Source organism: Daphnia carinata, chromosome 10, assembly GCF_022539665.2.
Source record: "Daphnia carinata strain CSIRO-1 chromosome 10, CSIRO_AGI_Dcar_HiC_V3, whole genome shotgun sequence".
NCBI classification, from domain to species: Eukaryota; Metazoa; Arthropoda; class Branchiopoda; order Diplostraca; family Daphniidae; genus Daphnia; species Daphnia carinata.
In genome coordinates, this window is record NC_081340.1 from 1,567,507 (window position 1) to 1,589,825 (window position 22,319).

Genomic DNA, 22,319 nt, shown 5'->3' on the forward strand with positions numbered 1-22,319 from the left:
GGCAGGCTTGTAGTGTTACTATATAGTTACACAGATACCTATTAATTACTGTATAGTTATATTTTAGTCAAGTAAAGTTATTAATTAAAAAAATTATATATTTATATGGTTAGAATGTCTAAAGTTCTATCTAGAGAAATAAATAAGGATCTAGCCGATAGATGGCCATAGCTGTAAAAAAGAAAAAAAAGGCCGATCTTTGTTTTTGTTTTTTTGGGGTAAAACGGATTGCCATAGTCATGTGATTCTCATTGTTTACTTTGTTTTTTATATGGCAATCCGTTTTACACAAAAAAAAAATTTCGCCAAAAAAAAAAAAATTCACACTTTTCTTTTTTTCCGACACGTAACCATCTACCGGCTCAGACTCGTTATTACTGGCGTAGGCAATTTCAGTCCATTGGATGCCATTCGCAGTTAGTTCAGTAGCGTGGATGGAGAATAACGCGTGGCTGGTAGAACAATTGAAAAATGGATAAGATAATACAACAAAAGGATGGTAAGTATGGCAATCCGTTTTACACAAAAAAAAAAAAAATTTCGCCAAAAAAAAAAAATATCACACTTTTTTCTTTTTTTCCGACACGTAGCCATCTACCGCTCAGACTCGTTATTACTGGCGTAGGCAATTTCAGTCCATTGGATGCCATTCGCAGTTAGTTCATTAGCGTTGATGGAGAATAACGCGTGGCTGGAGGAACAATTGAAAAATGGATAAGATAATACAACAAAAGGATGGTAAGTATTGACATTATTATATTGGTTTTCAATTATTAATTATTGTTTATTAGATCAAATTATGAAGCTGCAGGCCCAATTATTGGAACAACACAATATATTAGATAACAACAAAGCTAAGGATGGTAAGACCTAATACGTAATGATTCTATTTATTTGCTTTTATTTATTTGTGTTTTGTAGCTCAAATTTTGAGTCTACAAGCTCAGCTAGGGGAAAAGAACAAATTGGAATGGAACAGTTTCCAAACAGTGAAGGAGGTTTTTCAAAACTCTTCTCTAACTGAACGTGAGGATGAGTTGGCATTAGGCGAACACAGTCAGGTACCTAAACTTTTCAAATAAGAATTCAAAATAAGTATAGTATTTAAAAAAACAATTATTTATTGTTTAGTTATTCAGTCCACCACCTGACAGTGTGTTAAATTTAAATTCTGTTAGTGCTGTACTAAAAGAATCGTTAATAATAAGTCCATGCAGCGAAGGAACTGAAGAATTGTGGGACCGTATTTGGGCCGAAAATGGGTGTGGTACAGAAACCCAGAAATGGCACAAGGTTAACATGAAACATGGATTAGGTACTTTTCGGTTTTTTGTCTATCGAAACAGTATTTTTAATGCTATTATTTTGCATTCACAGATTTTAACGGGGGATCAAATCAAGTCTGGAAGTGTTACAGGATGGAAGAGTGAGCCTACAGATGAAAAAACACTGAGAGTGCATTACCGTAAGGTGTGTGGTAAATTAATAGAGTAATGCAAATTGCCTAATGAGAAGTACCATCTTGTGTTAATGAATCCAGTACAACAGCAATCCTTTATAGTTCTGTCACAGCTAGAAGCCTCAAATAATTCTGCTTCTCTTGCTAAAGAACAACTTGTCCTTTATGTTCAGAGTGTTGGGGAAACTGGGTATTTAAATGGCCCTAAAGATGTTTTAATTTTGCTGCTATTGCAGAGATGAACATCATACATGGACTCTTTAGGTATGAAAGGATTTTTCTTCAAATAATTTTGAATTTATGACGAAGAATTTCTCCTCCTTTTTGCCAACCAGGTCTTATCTACCAAAAAAAATTTTATCCAATAGGAAAGGATTTTCATGTACTGGGAAAACAACTATCAACAATGCAACATTCTACAGGTGCTAGTTTATCATTCAAGAGCCTTATACAATGAAGTTAATCTGCAATTTGTATGTCCTTTCCCAAGCTTCCACCAGAAGTTGAATCTATGAGTCATGTAAGTTCCATGATCAACAATTGATGTGTTTAACGGTGTTGTTTTTCTTTTCTCAATATAGGTTAATAGTAACATTGGATCTGAAAAGATTCTTGGTTGGGGCAAGACACTGAATAAATTGTCTTGATTGGATGGATGACATGACATTGCTATACTTAATTCGGATTCCCCAGACGGTATTTGATATTAAAAAAATTGAAGTGCATATCTGGGCTCCCTTCTTTTCTGAAGCCCCGTTTCCCCTTGACTCATAATAAGCCCGTAGGGGGTCATGCCCCTACTGTACGGTATATATAAAAACAACATATACCGAGGTTTGGAGGGCTCTGGCCGGAAAGGGGACGTGGGGTGCCGCTTCGTCCGATGATGTGTTCACGGAGGGTGACGTGGCTGCCCACAAATCCGAACTAAAGGTTAATCGCTCCTGTAAAAATGTTCCAAATCTTCAGCTCTTCTTCCGGCTTCTCTTAGCCAATCACCGGGTAATCTCCCCGGTGGGTCAACAAGGCAGTGTCTCCCCCTGCCTGGGTTGACGGCAACTTTTGAAAGGGCTATTGTGCCTTTTTAAAGTTGCAAAAATAATTGTAATGTGCAGAGAATTGTCAATAAAATTTTTTTTATAAAATATTTTTTGCAAAATTCGTTTCTTTCATTGTCTGTGTTAGCTTTGTTCACACATTGCATTTATCATTTTTTTTTTTGGCTTTGCTTTATTTGTTTTTGTCACATTAGATGGTAAGGTGACGGGTATTGGTTTATCGTTTATCTGTAAGCATTCTATTATTATCCAGGGATCGAACCTTGGATGTTCGGCATACCTCGCCGATGCTCTACCAATGAGCCACGAATCATATGATTATAAGTTGGCTTTTTTTTCTAGTCACTTGTGGACTTGCATTTACACTTAGAATAAAACTGAAATGCAATTCTGCAATATACTCTTCTACATTTTTCTACTTCATTTTTACACATCTATTGAGGTTTGAACCCAGGGTAACAGGTATCGCAGATAAAAGCTCTACCACGGAGCTAAGAACCTTATGGAAGCAATAGAAAGATAAACATATAGTTGTGAAAGACTGCATAAACATCCTAGACGATAACATATGATATGCGATAATAAAATATTTAGATATATCTCGTGGCTCAATGTTAGAGCATAGGCGTTGCACGCTGAATGTCTGGGGATCGGTTCCCATACGAGTAAAACATAATACAAAATTACTTCATAAAATATCCAGATTGGTACTTAAATCTAAGTTGAAGAATTCAAAGAGTGTAATAAATAATACTTACAAATAAACGATAAACCAATGGAAACAATGCTTACCATCAAAGGTGACAAAAACAATAAAGGTGAATTAAGCAAGCTAAATATAAAAAGTGAAACGTGTGAACACAGCGCATACAGACAATGAAAGAAACAAATTTTGCAAAAAATATTTTATAAAAAAAATTTTATTGACAATTCTCTGCACATTACAATTATTTTTGCAACTTTAAAAAGGCACAATAGCCCTTTCAAAAGTTGCCGTCAACCCAGGCAGGGGGAGACACTGCCTTGTTGACCCACCGGGGAGATTACCCGGTGATTGGCTAAGAGAAGCCGGAAGAAGAGCTGAAGATTTGGAACATTTTTACAGGAGCGATTAACCTTTAGTTCGGATTTGTGGGCAGCCACGTCACCCTCCGTGAACACATCATCGGACGAAGCGGCACCCCACGTCCCCTTTCCGGCCAGAGCCCTCCAAACCTCGGTATATGTTGTTTTTATATATACCGTACAGTAGGGGCATGACCCCCTACGGGCTTATTATGAGTCAAGGGGAAACGGGGCTTCAGAAAAGAAGGGAGCCCAGATATGCACTTCAATTTTTTTAATATCAAATACCGTCTGGGGTATCCGAATTAAGTATAGAAATGTCATGTCATCCATCCAATCAATACAATTTATTCATTGTCTTGCCCCAACCAAGAATCTTTTCAGATCCAATGTTACTATTAACCTATATTGAGAAAAGAAAAACAACACTGTTAAACACATCAATTGTTGATCATGGAACTTACATGACTCATAGATTCAACTTCTGGTGGAAGCTTGGGAAAGGACATACAAATTGCAGATTAACATCATTGTATAAGGTTCTTGAATGATAAACTAGCACCTGTAGAACGTTGGATTGTTGATAGTTGTGTTCCCAGTACATGAAAATCCTTGCCTATTGGATAAAATTTTTTTTGGTTGATTAGACCTGGTTGGCAAAAAGGAGGAGAAATTCTTCGTCATAAATTTAAAATTATTTGAAGAAAAATCTTTTCATACCTAAAGAGTCCATGTATGATGTTCATCTCTGCAATGGCAGCAAAATTAAAACATCTTTAGGGCCATTTAAGTACCCAATTTCCCCAACACTCTGAACATAAAGGACAAGTTGTTCTTTAGACAGAGAAGCAGAATTATTTGAGGCTTCTAGCTGTGACAGAACTATAAAGGATTGCTGTTGTGCTGGATTCATTAACACAAGATGGTACTTCTCATTAGGCAATTTGCATTACTCTATTAATTTACCTCACACCTTAATGGTAATGCACTCTCTGTTTTTTCATCTGTAGGCTCACTCTTCCATCCTGTAACACTTCCAGACTTGACTTGATCCCCCCGCTAAAATTCTGTGAATGCAAAATAATAGCATTAAAAATACTTTTTCGATAGACAAAGAACGGGGAAGTACCTAATCCATGTTTTAGGTTGAACTCATGCCATTTCTGTGTTTCCATACCACACCCATTTTCCGCCCAAATACAGTACCACAATTCTTCAGTTCCTTCGCTGCATGGACTTATTACTAACGATTCTTTTAGTGCAGCACTAACAGAATTTAAATTTAACACACTGTCAGGTGGTGGACTGAATAACTAAACAATAAATAATTGTTTGTTAAAATTCTATACTCATTTTGAATTCTTAATTGAAAAGTTTAGGTACCTGACTGTGTTCACCTAATGCCAACTCATCCTCACGTTCAGTTAGGAATGAGTTTTGAAAAACCTCCTTCACTGTTTGGAAACTGTTCCGTTCCAATTTGTTCTTTTCCCCTAGCTGAGCTTGTAGACTCAAAATTTGAGCTACAAAACCCGAATGAATAAAAGCAAATAAATAGAATCATTACGTATTAGGCCTACCATCCTTACCTTTGTTGTTATCTAATATTTTGTGTTGTTCCAATAACTGGGCCTGCAGCTTCATAATTTGATCTAATAAACAATAATTAATAATTGAAAACCAATATAATAATCTTTATACTTACCATTTTGTTGTTTTATTATCTTATCCATTTTTCAATTGCTCCTCCAGCCACGCAGTTTTCTCCAGCCACGCTGCTCAATTAAATGCAAATGGCATACAATTAACTGAAATTGCATACTTACTTGTAATAACGAACCCGACGGGTAGATGGCTACGGGTGGAAAAAAGAGAAAAAAAGTGTGATTTTTTTTTCCGCCATTTTTTTTTTTTTTCATGTAAAACGGATTGCCATATAAAACGGATTGCCATATAAAATACCCCCCCCCAAAAAAGAAAAATTCGGCCTTTTTTTTCTGTTTTACTGCTATGGCCATCTATCGCCCGGATTCCTATTTAATTTTCTAAATGCAACTTTACGCATTCTAGGCTAGCCATATGAATATATAATTTTTTAATTAACAACTTTATTTGATTACAATACAACTGTACAATAATTATTTTGTTATATTCTACTTACTTTACTTAATTATTATTAATATTAACTACTAACTTTCCATTTTGTACTGCAGCAATATAGCATTAAAAATACTGTTTCGATAGACAAAAAACCGAAAAGTACCTAATTCATGTTTTGTGTTGAACTCGTGCTATTTCTGGGTTTCCGTACCACACCCATTTTCAGCCCAAATACGGTCCCACAATTGTTCAATTCCTTCGCTGCATGGACTTATTACTAACAATTCTTTTAGTGCAGCACTAACAGAATTTAACTTTAACACACTGTCAGGTGGTAAACTAATAACTAAACAATAAATAATTGTTTTTTAAAATTCTATACTTATTTTGAATTCTTATTTGAAAAGTTTAGGTACCTGACTGTGTTCGCCTAATGCCAATTCATCCTCATGTTCAGTTAGGGATGAGTTTGGAAAAACCTCCTTCACTGTTTGGAAACTGTTCCATTCCAATTTGTTCTTTTCCCCTAGCTGAGCTTGTAGACTCAAAATTTGAGCTACAAAACACAAATGAATAAAAGCAAATAAATAGAATCATTACGTATAAGCCCTTACCATCCTTAGCTTTGCTGTTATCTAATATTTTGTGTTGTTCCAATAATTGGGCCTGCAGCTTCATAATTTGATCTAATAAACAATAATTAATAATTGAAAACCAATATAATAATGCAATACTTACCATCCTTTTGTTGTATTATCTTATCCATTTTTCATTTGTTCCTCCATTCACGCGTTATTCTCCATCCACGCTACTGAACTAACTGCGAATGGCATCCAATGGACTGAAATTGCCTACGCCAGTAATAACGAGTCTGAGCGGTAGATGGCTACGTGTCGGAAAAAAAGAAAAAAGTGTGATTTTTTTTTTTTTTTTGGCGAAATTTTTTTTTTTTTTTGTGTAAAACGGATTGCCATATTCTCATTGTTTACTTTTTTTTACGTTGACAACGTGTATTTGAGTTTCCCTTGTCTGAACGGTATCGTTATTTCTGTTTTTTGTTGTTGTTTTTACCTCCACCGCTATTATCCATGTGCAAATATTGCACTGCTTCGTTACCTAAACGAAATGTCAGCCGTTGCACTTGGGCTTAGAATGAGGTAATATTAAGATACATTTGGAAAACCATGTCTCATGTTGTATCATTCTGGGTAAAGCCAGTGTTTCAAGCAGAACTGTGCATGATATTTCGTGAAAATTGATGGTTTTTGTGTTTTACAACCAAAAGCCAATTTTCAGGATTATTAAGATGATTAATTACTACTTTTACATTTGCAGCATGTTAATCTTATTCTGCTTTATTAGTAAACATATCCAGTAGTGGAGTTAAAAGTAACAGATGTGTTCTGTTGTGTACTCTGCACATATTGTGGTTTGTTGCATGATTTTATTACTTTGTGAATCAATTGTCACATATTTATGGAGTTAAATGTAGATGTTCAAGCCTGCATGTTAATGCAAAAACTACATGGATAGAGGTCATTCCCAATTCAACAAAATATTCACAGTCTGTAACAGAAGATTTTTTTGTTGGACCTTCAAGAAATTCTTACAAGATGTGCTATTTGCTATCAATATTCCGCAAGAATTGGATCTCCCGTTTACTTTTTCCGGTAATACCATATCTGTTCCACTATCACCTTAATTCTGATGGCTATCAAATTAAAGGGATGGTTTTGAAACATTTGCTTCGATTATTATGTGTGTGGTAGTGCTTTGAAGTGGTATACAGGTCGTACCTTACACCTGAACTTTAAGAACTTTGAAAGGCCATGTTATGTTAATTTACTATAGTTTACGTTTGAAACTACGCAGATCTTTTGTAACTTGTAAAGGAGAACATAGTTCATTTTTAAATTTTCGAAATTTTAACTTTCAGTATAACTTCCGGTTGGAAAATGCCTAATAACTCACTATCTATTGGTATGAATGAAAAAAGAACCACATTTCCATAATCCTCGTGAAATTTGGGGTCGAATCCATGTGTCAGTAGGAAATACCCGAAAATCGTCAAAAATCGCAAATTTCCCTGAACTATAGTTCAGGAAAAATCGCGATTTTGACCAAATTGGACTTTTCGCCAAAAACAGTTTAAAATACGTCAGACACACCTTAAATTTCACGAGGATCACGAAAATCATATTTGTTTTGTTGGGGGCCCAGTATTTCGGGAGATATAGGCTACTTCCGGTCACTTCTGGTATTTTTTTTTTCAACTTGGCAAAAAGTAAAAAATGAACATTAATATTCCAAACATTTTAAGCATTTTGATCATAAATTAAATGGGGTGACGGCTTTTTTCGTGTTTGTTTTGCTATTTCACTATTGGTTGATCGCGCGAGTTGCATATACTTATAACACTACTTCGTTAACAGAGACTACTAGCATTATGTATCACACTAATAGGAAGGTATACCTGGTAAGCATAGATCATAGCATGAAGATATACCTCGTGCTATTATTATATCCTTATCATGCTCGGCCAACTGATGTACAGTCAGGTTTAAAAATAAGCCCGACTTAAACGTAAACCCGGCGTATTCTTATTTTCCGTTACGCTGTAGCGTATTGGCAAGCTACGGAAAATAACATAATAATAATAGCTATGCGGTAGAGCGTCTGACCACGGGAAGCGAAAGTCAAGAGTTCGAGTCACGTCTGGATCCTCTCTGCCAGAGGATTGAGTTACCGTTCCCACTGTAGACAATATTTCTTTGTACAAAAAATGAATCACTCTATTGTATTTATAGGTGACATTCCGAGACGGAAATATTGAACTGCGTTGGGACGCACAACAATATTATTGCAAGTGCAAATAGGTTTCCTTCAAAAGACATGGAAAAATAGTTGATTAATGTACAAGTCTCATGGCTCTATGGTTGAGCATCGGCGTCGCACGCCAGAAATCAAGTGTTCAATCCCCTAAAGAGTCAAAATGAAATTAAACAAATAAACGTTAATCAAAAAGTCACATACGATACATATATACTATTCCATATCATTAATGCACTAAAAATTGTTGAATCTCCATGAAGTGAGATTAAAGTGCATCGTTCTATTAACGATGAAGTTGTCTAACAACGAAATTTTCTCCCATAGTCGGCAATAGCAAAAATTGAAAGTATAACGTAAACGTCAATAAAATGACATTGCGATATAAATAAGGAAATGTTCCCAATAGTGAAAAGTTCAGAGTAACACCACGACAGTAAAAAATACAGAAGCTGTAAATTTTTTTTTTTAAAGAATTTGTATTGTCAATACTCGGCACCATTTAAAGACTTGCAACTTTGAAAGGGCAAAATAGCCGATTTCAAAGTTGCTGTCAACCAAGGTAGGGGGAGACACTACCTCAGTTGACTCACCGGGGAGATTACCCGGTGCGTGGCTAAGAGAAGCCGGAAGAAGAGCGAAGGTTTCGGACAAGCTTTTACGTGAGCGATTACCTGTTAATTCGGATTTTTGGGTAGCCCCATAGCCCTCCAATGATATCATCGGACCATGAGGACCCCCACGTCCCCTTTCCAGACAGCGCACTCACAACCTTTACTGCTGATCACAGTAGGGGCACGACCCCCTACGGGCTTATTACAAATCTAGGGGAAACGGGGCCACAGAAAAGAAGGGAGCCCAGATATGCACTTTAATTTATAAATGTTTTACGTTCTGGATGAATCAGCAATTAACCGCGTCGTGTGGGTAGCGTTCTTCGAAAATCTAGTACCTCTTTTCGTCTTCTATTTCTGAAACCTGGAAATATAACAGCTGGACATATTTTACGGATAGCTGCAAATATCATCATGGAACCTGGAATGAAAAAGAAAATTTAGATCAAGGTAAAATGTGGCCACAGAAAAGATGAGAGAACCTATTAATTGTGCTTCACTTTGAATGAAACAAATATCATAACACGGGAGATCTGGACCATGTTTCCAATGGGAACTTAACTATGCAATTCACTTTAAGCATACCATGGGTGAGGGTTGGACCAAAATAACTGTATACTTTTAACGATACTGATAGTTTTCAATTAAAAATATGTCAACCTGCTTGTCACGTGGAAGTTTACTTTCTGTAATTTAAGATTTTTTATTTAATAAACTCATGATCTTTAAACCGTCAATCAATTACCAAATTGTTTAAGAAGACATCTTTGGCAGAATGACAGTCAGTGACAGATAATCAACAATCTTTGTGGGCTTCTTCGATTGCTGAAAAGGCAAACCATTGCCCTAGAAAGAGGACAAGATCCAATTACTGCAACTGAATATTGTCAGAGTAACTCCAACCAAATATTCCAAAATGTTTTCAACTTGGGGCAACTGTTCAGGAAAAAGTTCATTAAATAAAATGTGAGCATTCCCTTTGTTATGCAGGGAATGTTGCTGTAGTTATATCAAACGATCGAAGTTGTCTCACCGACTGGATGAGAAAAAGGAAAAGGTTTGTCCCCAGATAACCCCACCAACCAGTACTGCCACATCACTGCCAATACAGAGAAAGAATTTCAAAAGTTATTTAAAACTGAATAGATATTTTACCATCAGAAAGATACTGCAACACATAGCTGTAGCAGATGCTTATTCTATGAAAAATTTATCCCATTGTAGAACAGGCCTTGTCTAAAATGTAACGCGAATGATATCACCTAAAATTAGAAAACTTCGATTACATGCCAGCATAACAAATATGCTGCAAGCTTACATATGGTAAACCTTAGATTTATACCGCAGACGACCCAACAAACGGTATAGCCATCTATTGGTAAGGTATCCAGTTTTCTTTCACTCAACGGCTCCCGATGTTCAACAAGTTAGGGGCTTGAAAATAAGCCCGACAAAATAAATAAGCCCGACTTTTCCCAAACCAAAGTTGGCGCGCCATTACGGTACAGCGCGCTTGTAAAACAGCGTATCGTATGGTAATCTGTTTACGTGAACGTTTACGTAAACGATTTACTTAGTGAAGAAATAGAAATTTCTCCGGAATCAGCATTCAATTTTGAGCATATCCTGTGATGTTTAACCAATTTGGGGGAGTGTCAGACTTTTCACAAAAAATTTTTAAGCCCGACTAAATAAGCCCGACTTTTCTTGGTTGGGCTTAAAAATTTTTTCTCCAAAAACTGACACTCATCGTAATTGGTTGAATATCACAGGATATACTCAATATTGTTGTCCTCCATGATACTTCGGTACATGGGGAGGGGGAACACCCTCTATATATATATTTTTTTTTTTTTTTTTTTTTTTTTTTTTTTTTTTTTTTTTTTTTTTTTTTTTTTTTTTTTTTTTTTGCATACTGATTCTGAAAAAATAGCTATTTTTTTTTTCATTATGTTAATCTTTTTAAATAAACCGAATATTTGACATAATGCTAGCGCGCCAGTACGCTACAGCGATAGCGCTGATGCAGGACAAATATTCGGTGATTTGTATGTAGAGCATTAGCTGAAAATGTGACCGGTAGGTGGCGATAGCAGTAAAACAGAAAAAAAAATACCGATGTTTTTTTTTTAAATGCGTAAAACGGATTGCCATATTTATAATGATCTGTTATTGCCAATAAGTTTTCTTAATGACACAATCATTGCTATTCATTTAGAGACTATATCATATTGTTTCAATTTACTGCAAGGCATGTACAATCCAAACAGTCTTTATTTAAATCCAAGAATTTTGAATTATACATTGGCTTAAATTGAGAGTATGGTAGAGTCTGCCAAGATATGCTTCCTTTTTATCATAACACCTGCTTGGATTTTACGAACCATTTAGGTAAATGTTTATAATTATGGTCAAAGTCAAGATTGTGTCAAGGGCTGTTTCGGTTTCAATGGGAGAACTATATATTATCCCTTTCTAACGTTTAGGCTTAGCCTATCCTTTGGCTAAAACATGGCATTCCAGGATCTTTTTATTGTAAAACTATCTGAATAGCATTTCTGTGAAAATGCCATTTTTTAGAGTTAGACATCTTTGGGTTGATTGGCGTGCATACACTTAACACCTTCCTAACCATGAATCTTCAATTTAACATGTGTTTAGATATTAAACAATTCAAGTCATGTTTTAAACCTTATTCTTTTTCAGTCACAGCAGATGAAATCACTTCCATTACATATATATAACTTCAATTACCTGTGAAGATTTCCACTATTTTGCCCACAATATCACTTTCAAATTGTTTCCATTATCATATTCGAATAACAGTCATCTCTTCTTTCATTCTTCTTTGTCCGCCATCCTGGTATCAATATTTTATGTTATTACTGATACTTCAGAAAAGGAAATCTGCAGAAAACTAAAATCTCTGAAAACCAAAAGAACAATTAATCATAACAGATAAGTAAAAAATATTGCCATTTCACTAGACCTCCAAAAACCTGGTAGGCTATTAACATATCTGAAATACCTCTAAAATGAAGTGTCAAGTTCATATGTTAACACAAGTTTTCCCGAACTTCCACAACACAGATCTAAATTCAAATGTGCCATACCTATGACCAGAATTTGAACAAATGGAGAGTAAAATACCAGTAATTCTAAACTTCACCCACGCTTCACCTTCATTGCGTCGTGTTGCTACTAAACACTCACTTTTCCAACAATGCCACAACACACACAGGAGAATTCGATATACTGTCGATCGGTACGAATTGCGTGTAATCTGGGTGTCCGAAGCGAAAAAGCCAATCGAATGAACTATTAAACTATAAACGGTTAATACTGGACTACATTCTGAGGTAACCTATGCGCCCTTTACAAAAAACTGCGTAATAAATAGCTCCACGTCACAAACTAAAGCTACCACCAAAGCGTAATTCCTAATTCGTTGGTTAAGAGATCAATTACGAACACTCCCCGATCAGGTAACTCATTTAACAGCCAACCGAATTCGTGGTAAGAAGACAATCGCCGTACGCCTCCCCACCAAAGCTTTTTGTAAATGCACCAACTTCACCGAAATACCTAACGTTTTCAAGTCAGCATGCTTTCGCATGAATTCTGATTGCAAGGTATTACCTCTGTGAAAATCAAATATCCATACCTTTCCGGTTTTTTAAAATAATACATGCAAGTCCTAAAAAACTTTTCCCAGTTTTCGGTGTTTGACGCATCTGGAATTCTGTGGCATACTTCAAGAAGCTAGATCTTCATGGTGATCTCATCAGTAACATAGGTACAGCAATTGAAAATAAACATTTCTTCCTAACAAGACAAGAAGTATGTTACTTTGGACCAGAAGTTATTGGTCTCTTCATGTCTGGCGCAATACTGTAACAATTCATGCTCAGTAAATCTTACAGCACCTTCGACATCGTGACGATACTCACACTTAAAAAAAAAAAAAAAAGCAGCTACAATTAAGTTCGTAGTGTGATGTGCTTTCTCAAATTTAGTTTTGGGTGCAAAGAGGAAATCCACTGCTAGAGGACCTGTCAGTGTTTCCCATTATCTAAGCATTAATGCTGTATCTATAACACATTAAAAAAATTACATCATTATCTGAAATACAACATACTGTTCCTACCTTGCCAACCCTACCAACTAGTTTTGCTGCATTTTAGTTGTGGTAGAATGCATGCCACCAGAGCGAAAGGGCAAGAAGATCTTGTACCACAGGAACAGCGCTGCACCATACAGTAGAAAAAGCAGGATTAACTAATCTGATCACTCACTTAGCACCATCCAACTGCTACCAGAATTATGCTGCTTGGCACCAAATTTGTGAACTATCAAATAAGAAAGCAATAAAAGTGGAAATATATTAATAATAAATGTAACAATCATATTTACAATTAATAATCATGAGATGTTGGATCCTGAGACATTGGATTCTTGGGAAAAACAATAAACATGTTTATTGTATTTGAAGTGCACTTCAGGAAACTAAAAAATTTATCATAGAAGGAAGTCCAACTTAGAAATTAAGAAATGCTATTACATTCTGTTTGGCTTCAGCAGAAACCATGAGATAGCTCATTGCAAGATGGTTACTTGGCAAGTAGGTTTCACAATCAATGAACACATTCTGTCAAACTGCTTTCTAAATTATCCACAGACATGCTGCTTGATACCAGTTTTCTGAAATATCGATTAGGAAAACGGACAGGAAATATTATAATAAATGTAACATTATTATATTCACATTACCCTAATGTAGACCAACACCTCCAGGTAATCCAAACACTGAAAAACCTGCATGTTGCGGCGTTTTTCAACAGAAAAAATCGAGCTCAAAATAGTTTAATCAACATTCTAGATAGCTTCTGAAACAAAACGAACTGTGATTAGGAAATTCAGAAACTTCTGAGGAGCTAAGCGTGCTTACAGGAATTTCACACCAATTTTACTTACCATATTTTGCAACCAAAAAATGCCTTACACCTGATTTAACTGAAATGCCCACTGTAGTTTAAACATATATATACGTATCGCCACAGTACATAACATAACCAATGTGAGTAAGACCAATTGCAACAGCACAACAACCTTTTGAGCAGGAGAAAACTTTCATGATTAATCGACGGGAGTGCAACACGTGTATGCTACCATAATGGACTTCTCTTGTGAATATCATCATATCATACACAGCGCCATCTAGTTTGATTGTAAAGGAAAACATCAATAGTCGGGATTTTGGTTAAATTTGAATTTCAAGAACATGTATCAATATTTTTCTAAAACTTTTGAATGAACAAACAAAATTGACAAAAATTCGGGCTTATTTAGTCGGGCTTAAAATTTCATCATTCATTCGCCGTCGCGTACTGGCGCTCTAATGCGATCCAGTGCTAGCGCGCTGTACCACAAATATTCAGTGTGTTTAAAAAACGGTTGCCCTAATGAAAAAAAAAAATTATTTTGCCGGAATCAGCGTCCAATTTTTAGCATATTCTGCGATACTAAATCAACTCCAATTAGTGTTGGTTTTTGCAGATTTTTGAAGGGAAATTCCTCGATCCAGCGCTATAGCGTACTGGCACGCTAGAGCGGTCCAGACTTGCCGCGCCGATCAATTTTCCGATCTCGATCTCCGATCCGATCTTTTGAGTTTGATCGGATCGCCGATCAAGATCGGCCGATCATTTTTACCGATCTTTTTGTACGACATCTAGCGCTCAAAATTTACACTATTTAACGAATTTAGCATTGGCTGTCACAGCGACAGTCACTGACGGCCATTGAGGGTGAACACTAAACAGTTTCCCTCAATTGGCATTCGCAAAAATAGTAGTGAAAGAGTACCATGTGGCTGCAAAATCGACAGCTAGATGGCGAAAAGTTTGATCGCTCAAAAAGATCGGATCGCGATCATTTTTTTGGGATCGCCGATCCGATCTCCGATCTTTCTCAAAAGATCGGATCGGCGATCATTTTTTGATCGAAGATCGGATCGGCGATCAATTTTTGATCGCGATCGCGGCAAGTCTGGAGCGGTCCAGCGCTAGCGTGTGCAGGAAACCACTAGATGGTATAATCATAAGACATTGGTATGTTCCAATGGGTTCGATGTGCTTGATTATCTGAGCTCCTTGAATAAACTGCCATGCGATGAAACATGGATTCTGCTTCGTTGTATCATCGAGTCACTCTTTATTTCACTCGATAGTGTATGGATGCATCCGTGCAATACAGAAACCTATTGTGTATTATTTCGTCAAGGTTTAGTTAGGAAAGTTGGGGTCTTGCATTGGGAACTGGGAAGCAATAGGTGTTGATAAACAATGGTTTCTTGGGTGGCAAGCTTTTCATCGGAAACAGACGTCAGCATCTTCTCCAGCACATCTGCAAGGAATGTGTCCAGCCTTGATGTCGTCAACGGAAATAGTATACGTTTTGGTGTAGTCAATTTTCGACTGCCATTCGCAGTCGATATCCATGTACGATTCCATGTCTCGGCTGTAGGGCAAGAATTTCGGAAGGCCAGGCAATAGCTCAACCTCATCAGGCGTTGGATTACTAGTTTCGTTATTAATTAAATAAATAAATAAAAAAAAAGAATAGAGGTGCCACTACAAGATTCTGAATAGAACGAATAATACATTTTTAAAATTGTAAGATAAAACGGACCCGTAAATAGCGAAGTTTGTCCAAACTTGGATCATTTTCAGCGATAGGTCTTTCTCTCGCTCATCCAAAAATGGAGGATCAGATGGGAATGGATAGATGAACAGGTAAATCATTTCGTCAGCGTGATCGACACCTTTGTGAAAAATCATACAGATATAATGAATACAGATATATTTTTAATGTAATTGACCTATGTGATTTACCATGGTCAACGGGTGGGTAGTTCGGAGGGTTGGAGGCAAACAGGTAAATGAACAAACTGTTTCTTCCCTCGTAGTTAAACGAGTACCAATACGAATGTTCATTGTGCAAGGAGTGAAGACGAACAGTTTCGTAGCCGGCCGATTTCAGGAACAAAACACCCAGCATCTAAAATGTCATAGCGGTACACACTTTAACTTCGATTCTACAACGCTTAACGGATGGAAAACTTACGTCCGTAAGTCCTGGAGTCATTGAAGTGAAATCTCCCATGTCTGCATCTCCCAGGTATTTGTCCACTAAGGCATCGGCCAACACTCCAGTATCATCTCGAATGTCTGTTTAATAAAACGTTAACGTATCATTTGGTAAACCAATTGTTCAGGCTACGAAAATTATAGTTTATCGAATGTCTTACGGAGTGACTTCAAAATATTTGGAACGAGGTCGTTCTCCAAAAAGGTGGCATTAGTGGTCATATTGTTGGGCATCATGTAATCCTTCCAGGCGTCTTCAAATCAAAAAAGTCAATAACATTTCTATTCTGTTAAACTTTGAAAACCATAATTTAAGAAATGACTCACATGAAAAAACAAGCACTCCTTCGTGCTTGTTGGCACCAAACCTATAGGCGGAGGAAGTGGGAGAAATTTTAAATTAACAAGACTCAATCATTTAAACAAACTTGAAGAAAACAATAATTGATTATTTACATGATTGGTACGTTGTTGTAATTTCCGGTTTCAAACTGCTTCCTGGGCTCAACTTCGAGTATGCGTTGCGCCCCTGCGATTTGCATGACAGGATTCGAGGCACCGAAACCCATGCCTCCGTTTTTCAGATCTTCATCCTGTCACATTAGAAAAAAATTATGCTCAAAACACGTTTATCATTTTGATTCTATTGCATTTGATCGGACTTACGCGGAATTGTCCGTAAGCGTCAATCAATTCTTGAGCATCGATGTTACGGACACAATTGAGCAAATCTTCGTAAGGTTCAAGAGGACATCCGGCGATTTCGGCCACTCTCATGGAAGCCTTCTTTCCTCTTCCGTCACGGTCCACAGCCCATTCGGCCAGGACAGAGCCACTCTCTCCGATGGCACGATGGAAGAGTCCCTGGGCTTGTTCGGCCAACAGCAAAATGGATACGCTTGCACTGCCCGCGCTTTCACCGGCGATCGTGACCAAGTCCTTGTTGCCTCCAAAGTATTTGATGTGCTTATTGACCCAACGAAGGGATTCGATCTGGTCAAAAATTCCGGCGTTTCCAGGCACTTCGTCAGTGTCGAAAGAGAGGAAACCTAATTGGACAATTCAATTGGGTTGCAATTATATAAATAATTTTAAAAGTTTGGACGTTTGTTTTGATAGCGACCTAGAGGACCCAAACGGTACTGAATGACAACGAGGACGACGTCTTCCTCCATGAATCTTCCAGGTAGATATTCGACGGCTTGGCCGGATCTGAAAGAGCCACCGTGAATCCAAACAATGACAGGTAGAAGTGTTTGGGGGTCAGTGGTATCGTCGGTCAGCTATTGTGTAACGTCCAGGTTGAAAAAACAAATACGAAATTATTTTATTATTATTTACTTAGCTATTTTAAATTGATTGAATTTTGATAGAATTATAGTATGTACATATGGGGTATAAATGCTGACGGAAAGGCAATCCTCGTCTCCTAATGGCAAATGTTGGACACAGCCTGCATTGTTGTAGATGGCCTGTACGATCTCGCCCTCTGGATAAGGTTTTCGTGGTAACGGAGGCTAAATGAAAAAAAAAAAATAATATGTATATACATATATCCTACTACTATCACAGCAAATTGAATTTTTAGCATGGGATATCCAACTCATGTCATCGCCGTTATATATTATCAATCTTCGTGGATTAACAATAAAGTCAGACAAGAATTGCTTATCCCGTGTTGGAATGATAGGAATTCGATCTCACTAAGAATCGCATCTCAGGTGTGGGCATTTCGGCGTAGAAGACACTGCGAAAGCCCCAAAACGTGCGGTTGTTGTAGACGGAAGATTCCACCGTGCCGTTCAGAGTTCCATAGTCCGGGACGGGATGAATCACGGTTTCAACTGGCGGTAATTCTGGTAGCTGTGGTAGTCCGGGGAAATCAGGTAACTTAAACTTGCAAGAAACGCCAGCCATCAATGTGGCTAGCAATGAAGCTACGATGAACAACGACGGACGTCCCATGTTTGTTAACTGGTCGCGCTGGAACAACGGCAACTGCGACGCCACTGTCCCAATCCCCAATATTTATGACTGTCGATTTATCGTCAAGTGCAATCGTTTTTTTTTTCCTTTTCGTTTAGCTCTGTTCCTGTCTGTCGATGGATTTGATCGAGAGACGATGTCTGACAAAAAAAAAAAAAGATGGACCATTATAGACGTAGTGAAACTGTGCGCAATCTATATCTGGTGCGTTGATGTTTGAAGTAATAATCAGTTCGTGGTCTGATTATGAAAGCTGAAAACAAATACAACTGGAGGAGTGCATTCTGTAAACAATATCATCTCGTACAGTTTTTGAAATGTGAGGCACCTTCGTATGGAATTACTGCCTCATTTAATGTTCTGGGCAAGAACCCTTTTTTTTTGTTTTAAATGGTAACTCGTAACATCATCAAATCGAATTGATTTTATTGGTGGAACTACGTTTAAAATAATGCTTTGCTCAAAAGGAAAAATGCCAGACATGTGTAGAGCAGAAACGTGAAATATGAACCACAAAATGATAGATAGATTAGTCTGTTTGGTTTATTTTCTCTTTATCTCCAACAAATAAAAACTACTATTGTTTGATATTTTTTTCAGGATGAATCCATTTTCTGCAGTCACACAGTACAGCTCCCAAAAACGTCGATAAGAAATAAGATTTCGAATGTCTCTCGCTCGTCAAATTGAGCCACATCAAACATTCAGTTATGCTTGTGCTGTTTGTTTGATAATTTGTTTTTGTCAACTCACGAAGCGAAAAATAAGACGTGATCTTGATAAATCTAACGCATATGGCTCGTTCTAGTAACAGTCTCAAACTGTTAGCCATTTTGCTCTATTACAAACGAAATTTGTAGTAATAAAAAAAGCAAAGATCATTCACTATAATTTGTTGTCCGATTTAAATCAAACTTACGTGGGCAAATCAATATTAAAATGAGTTCCACAACGAATCCACAACGAATTCTAATCTCTAATCTAATATGCTGATTTTATTTCAGGGGATGTAGCTCAGATGGTAGAGCGCTCGCTTAGCATGCGAGAAGTACGGGGATCGATACCCTGCATCTCCACGATGTATACCTTTTTTGGGATTTCCAAACGCAAACAGGTTTTAAGGAATCCAATTTTTTGTTCGGAGTAATGGGCCGCATTCCTGAAGCAATATGATGACTTTCTGTTAGCGTAGCTATTTTGCTTGTAGCATTTCTATTCAAGTCTATAAAAAGCGACATGTCGAAAATTGATCAATTTCAATTTTTATCTGGCGCCATTGGATTAATTAAAACGAATGTTGTTGCAAAGGGGATGTAGCTCAGATGGTAGAGCGCTCGCTTAGCATGCGAGAAGTACGGGGATCGATACCCTGCATCTCCAGACGACTTTTGTTTGCAATCAAATAATGTCTCATCAATATCATATCTTTTTTTGGATGTAACTGTTTCAATGTGCGAATCGCCTTGCAGGCCACAATAATCTTTCGAGTTCTAAAAAAGTGTAAAGATGGAGTTAAGCCAACTCTAGTTATATATTCCCTTACGAAATGCAAAAGCAATGCGTATGCTAAACGCGTTAATAAGGAACAGGGTTAAAAAGATGGCGTCATTGTGTATGTAATAATTACTGTAGCTATGTCGCCTGAGTTCCAAGTTGTTATATAAATCACAGTGATAAAACGTGATAACGTTAGTTGGTACTATATGCTGAAAACGTACAAGGTTGTATGGCTTAAAAAACTGAGGTAACTCGTAAAACCTTTCGGCGATCAAGCGACGAAATTTAGAAAAAAATGTCCAATAATATTCCATTTAAAAATCTACCAAGAAAAACAAAAGGCGAATTCGTGTAGCATCGAAAGCAATGTGCAATCTACTGAGCGCCATATCTGTCGAGGAGTTTTGTCTCTTTAAAAATGTACATCACCTTTGCATTTCATGTACACCACCAGATTCCCGTGGTCGTAACAAGCTTTTTTGGAAAGCGACTTCACGCCAAATTTCGAATGAAATTACCTGCTACAAGCAACACTGACGTCATTTACACCGTTTTAGGAAGAATGCGTTATCACCTTGTTATTCAAGAATTTCCTCATTAAAAAATCGAATGGCAAGCTTATTGAAACGAGAAAACAAGATGAATTTCTTGAAAGACTAATCTAATCTGTCGCGTGAATCGAACCAAATTGCTTCAGTGTCTGAAAACAGAAACAGTCCCAGGCGTCAAAGCGGGGCGACGTTGGTCGTCCTGTATAACCCATCCTTAAAAAAAAATGAAACAAGAAAACCGGTTACCTATATTACCACAGTTTGGAAGCCATTACTCAGAAATGATTTTTTTTTTATTAAATTTTTTTTTATTTATTTCTCTTATTTTCCCGTGTCTTTCTGAGTCATCAGCTATGACGTCATTTACTGAAACGCCTCAAATGGATTATTGGGCGTGCCAATCCGACGGGATAGAAAGACTCACGCAGACCGCCATCCTTCCTAATAGACACCGTCAGATGTCTAGCCTTTAAAATAAATTTGAGAATTAAAAAAAAAAACTAGCTCAGATAATTTTGAATCATGTAGTGAGAACGTCCCGCTGTCACGCCACTGTATCACGAGACTTTATAGAATCCTGCTCATAACAAAACAAAAAAAAAAACAGAGCGCACGGAAAATGGATTACTTATCTCTATAGTGTACACAAGAACAACCTTAAGACAATCAAGTCAAGAAAGAACGAAAAAAAAAAAAAATAAGTGAAACGTCAATGTGTGTCGCGATGGTTGATAACAAAATTATTTTGACATCCCACTGGCTAATGTAAAAAGGCGTTGCGGTTGCACGGGAAATCTTTTTTCTTTTTTTTCAGGATTCAGATCATTCTATTATATCGGTCGCCATCTACAAGTAAGAAATTCTAATTTTGAGAAATCGAAATTCAAATAGGACAGCATGAAAAGGTTAAATGGGACTCGATCGTGCATCATCAATCGAAGCTTTTCGAATCTATTTTGAACGTTCAATTTTAAACGTTTGAATAATGTTCTTAGTGCATACCAAAAGGAGTACGACTTCGTGAATAGAAATATATATTTAAAAAAAAATAGATTTTTTTTAAAAAATGCAAGTGAAATGTTACATTGATTATTGATGAAATGTAAATAGATGTCGAGCCGGATTAGCCCCGACGTCTAGAGGCGGCCGAGTAGCTAAGTGCCAACAAGATGATTTGGCCTGCTGATAAAGCCACAGGGAGAATGAAGCTTAGACACGAACTGGAAAAGAGAGAGAGAGAGAGATACAATATAAGGTAGCCTGGCCAGTTAAGTAGGAGGAGTTCAATATATTTTCTTTTTTTTTAAATAAAAATGACCGGAAAAAAAGAAGATGAGGCTGTGTGATATCATAAGAAAAGTTGTCAGTCTTCTCGACCGCTGGCTCCTGCATCTCTAACCACCGTTGATAAACTCTAATGCTATACGGCTGATCACTTAGGCCACTTAAAGCAAGGGAGCGCGCGCCTCGTTCTTACGATCCTATCGATGATAAAGCGGGTTCGGACAGCATATTTATGCATAGCCAGCAAAAGTCAAAAGAAAAAGATATTATTTTATATATATATTTTTGAAGCTTTCATAATGGGGGAGCTGATTGATCGTTTGATTTCCATTAAAGGTACATATATAATGCGAGATGCTTCTGGTGCCAAGGCGCTCGCGTAAAAAGCATTCATCGAAATGTGTTAGCCGTGAAAAAAGAGATTGGGATGGGGGAGTGTCGAACGAGATAACGACCCCCTTAACGCCGTCTCACCTCTTTCCAACATAAGCCATTATATTTGTTATGTACAGCGTAGGTATATAGACGGGGGAATACAGTTCCATCCAATATTCTTTACCTTGCTATTCAATTTTTTCTTTTCTTTCATATTTTGTTTCAATGTATTCGAGGTTTAAATTTCTTTTTTTTTTTTGTTTTTAATTCTCCTATTTTATTATTTATTTCCTTATAATCAACATTTTCTCCATACGATTGAGCTGTACGGGCTGAATGATACAATCTTTTGA

At 37.0% G+C, this 22,319-nt stretch overlaps 3 protein-coding genes and 1 long non-coding RNA gene across 4 annotated transcripts in view; 2 read left to right on the forward strand and 2 right to left on the reverse strand.

Annotated features, from left to right (window-relative positions):
- Positions 1-22,319, forward strand: part of LOC132088419 (uncharacterized) — a 55,956-nt gene that overhangs the window by 15,212 nt on the left and 18,425 nt on the right. The window lies entirely within an intron of this gene.
- On the forward strand, positions 632-1,471 carry LOC130697830 (uncharacterized). The gene is made up of 5 exons (XM_057520638.2): positions 632-738; positions 792-863; positions 922-1,061; positions 1,132-1,315; positions 1,378-1,471. Exons 1-5 carry the CDS (start codon positions 711-713, stop codon positions 1,428-1,430), a joined length of 477 nt encoding a protein of 158 aa, XP_057376621.1. The 5' UTR covers positions 632-710; the 3' UTR covers positions 1,431-1,471.
- Positions 4,466-5,396, reverse strand: LOC130697888 (uncharacterized). The gene is made up of 4 exons (XR_009421962.1): positions 5,288-5,396; positions 4,966-5,234; positions 4,712-4,895; positions 4,466-4,649 (listed from the first exon to the last, which is right to left on the reverse strand). It is a non-coding gene; the product is annotated as an uncharacterized LOC130697888 (long non-coding RNA).
- Positions 15,308-18,313, reverse strand: LOC130697637 (acetylcholinesterase-like). The gene is made up of 11 exons (XM_057520549.2): positions 17,978-18,313; positions 17,662-17,790; positions 17,397-17,556; positions 16,940-17,322; positions 16,730-16,866; positions 16,601-16,641; positions 16,435-16,527; positions 16,251-16,354; positions 16,019-16,184; positions 15,816-15,948; positions 15,308-15,704 (listed from the first exon to the last, which is right to left on the reverse strand). The coding sequence occupies exons 1-11, from the start codon at positions 18,236-18,238 to the stop codon at positions 15,494-15,496; spliced, it is 1,818 nt and encodes a 605-aa protein (XP_057376532.1). The 5' UTR covers positions 18,239-18,313; the 3' UTR covers positions 15,308-15,493.

Excerpts from the sequence above, each read along its gene's own strand:
- LOC130697830 (XM_057520638.2), top strand. The coding sequence starts at position 711 with ATGGATAAGATAATACAACAAAAGGATG. Across the intron at positions 739-791 it reads GATAATACAACAAAAGGATG|ATCAAATTATGAAGCTGCAG; the intron begins GTAAGTATTGAC and ends ATTGTTTATTAG. Across the intron at positions 864-921 it reads TAACAACAAAGCTAAGGATG|CTCAAATTTTGAGTCTACAA; the intron begins GTAAGACCTAAT and ends TGTGTTTTGTAG.
- LOC130697637 (XM_057520549.2), bottom strand. The coding sequence starts at position 18,238 with ATGGGACGTCCGTCGTTGTTCATCGTAGCTTCATTGCTAGCCACATTG. Across the intron at positions 17,557-17,661 it reads TCAGCATTTATACCCCATAT|CTGACCGACGATACCACTGA; the intron begins GTACATACTATA and ends GTTACACAATAG. Across the intron at positions 17,323-17,396 it reads GTACCGTTTGGGTCCTCTAG|GTTTCCTCTCTTTCGACACT; the intron begins GTCGCTATCAAA and ends TTGTCCAATTAG.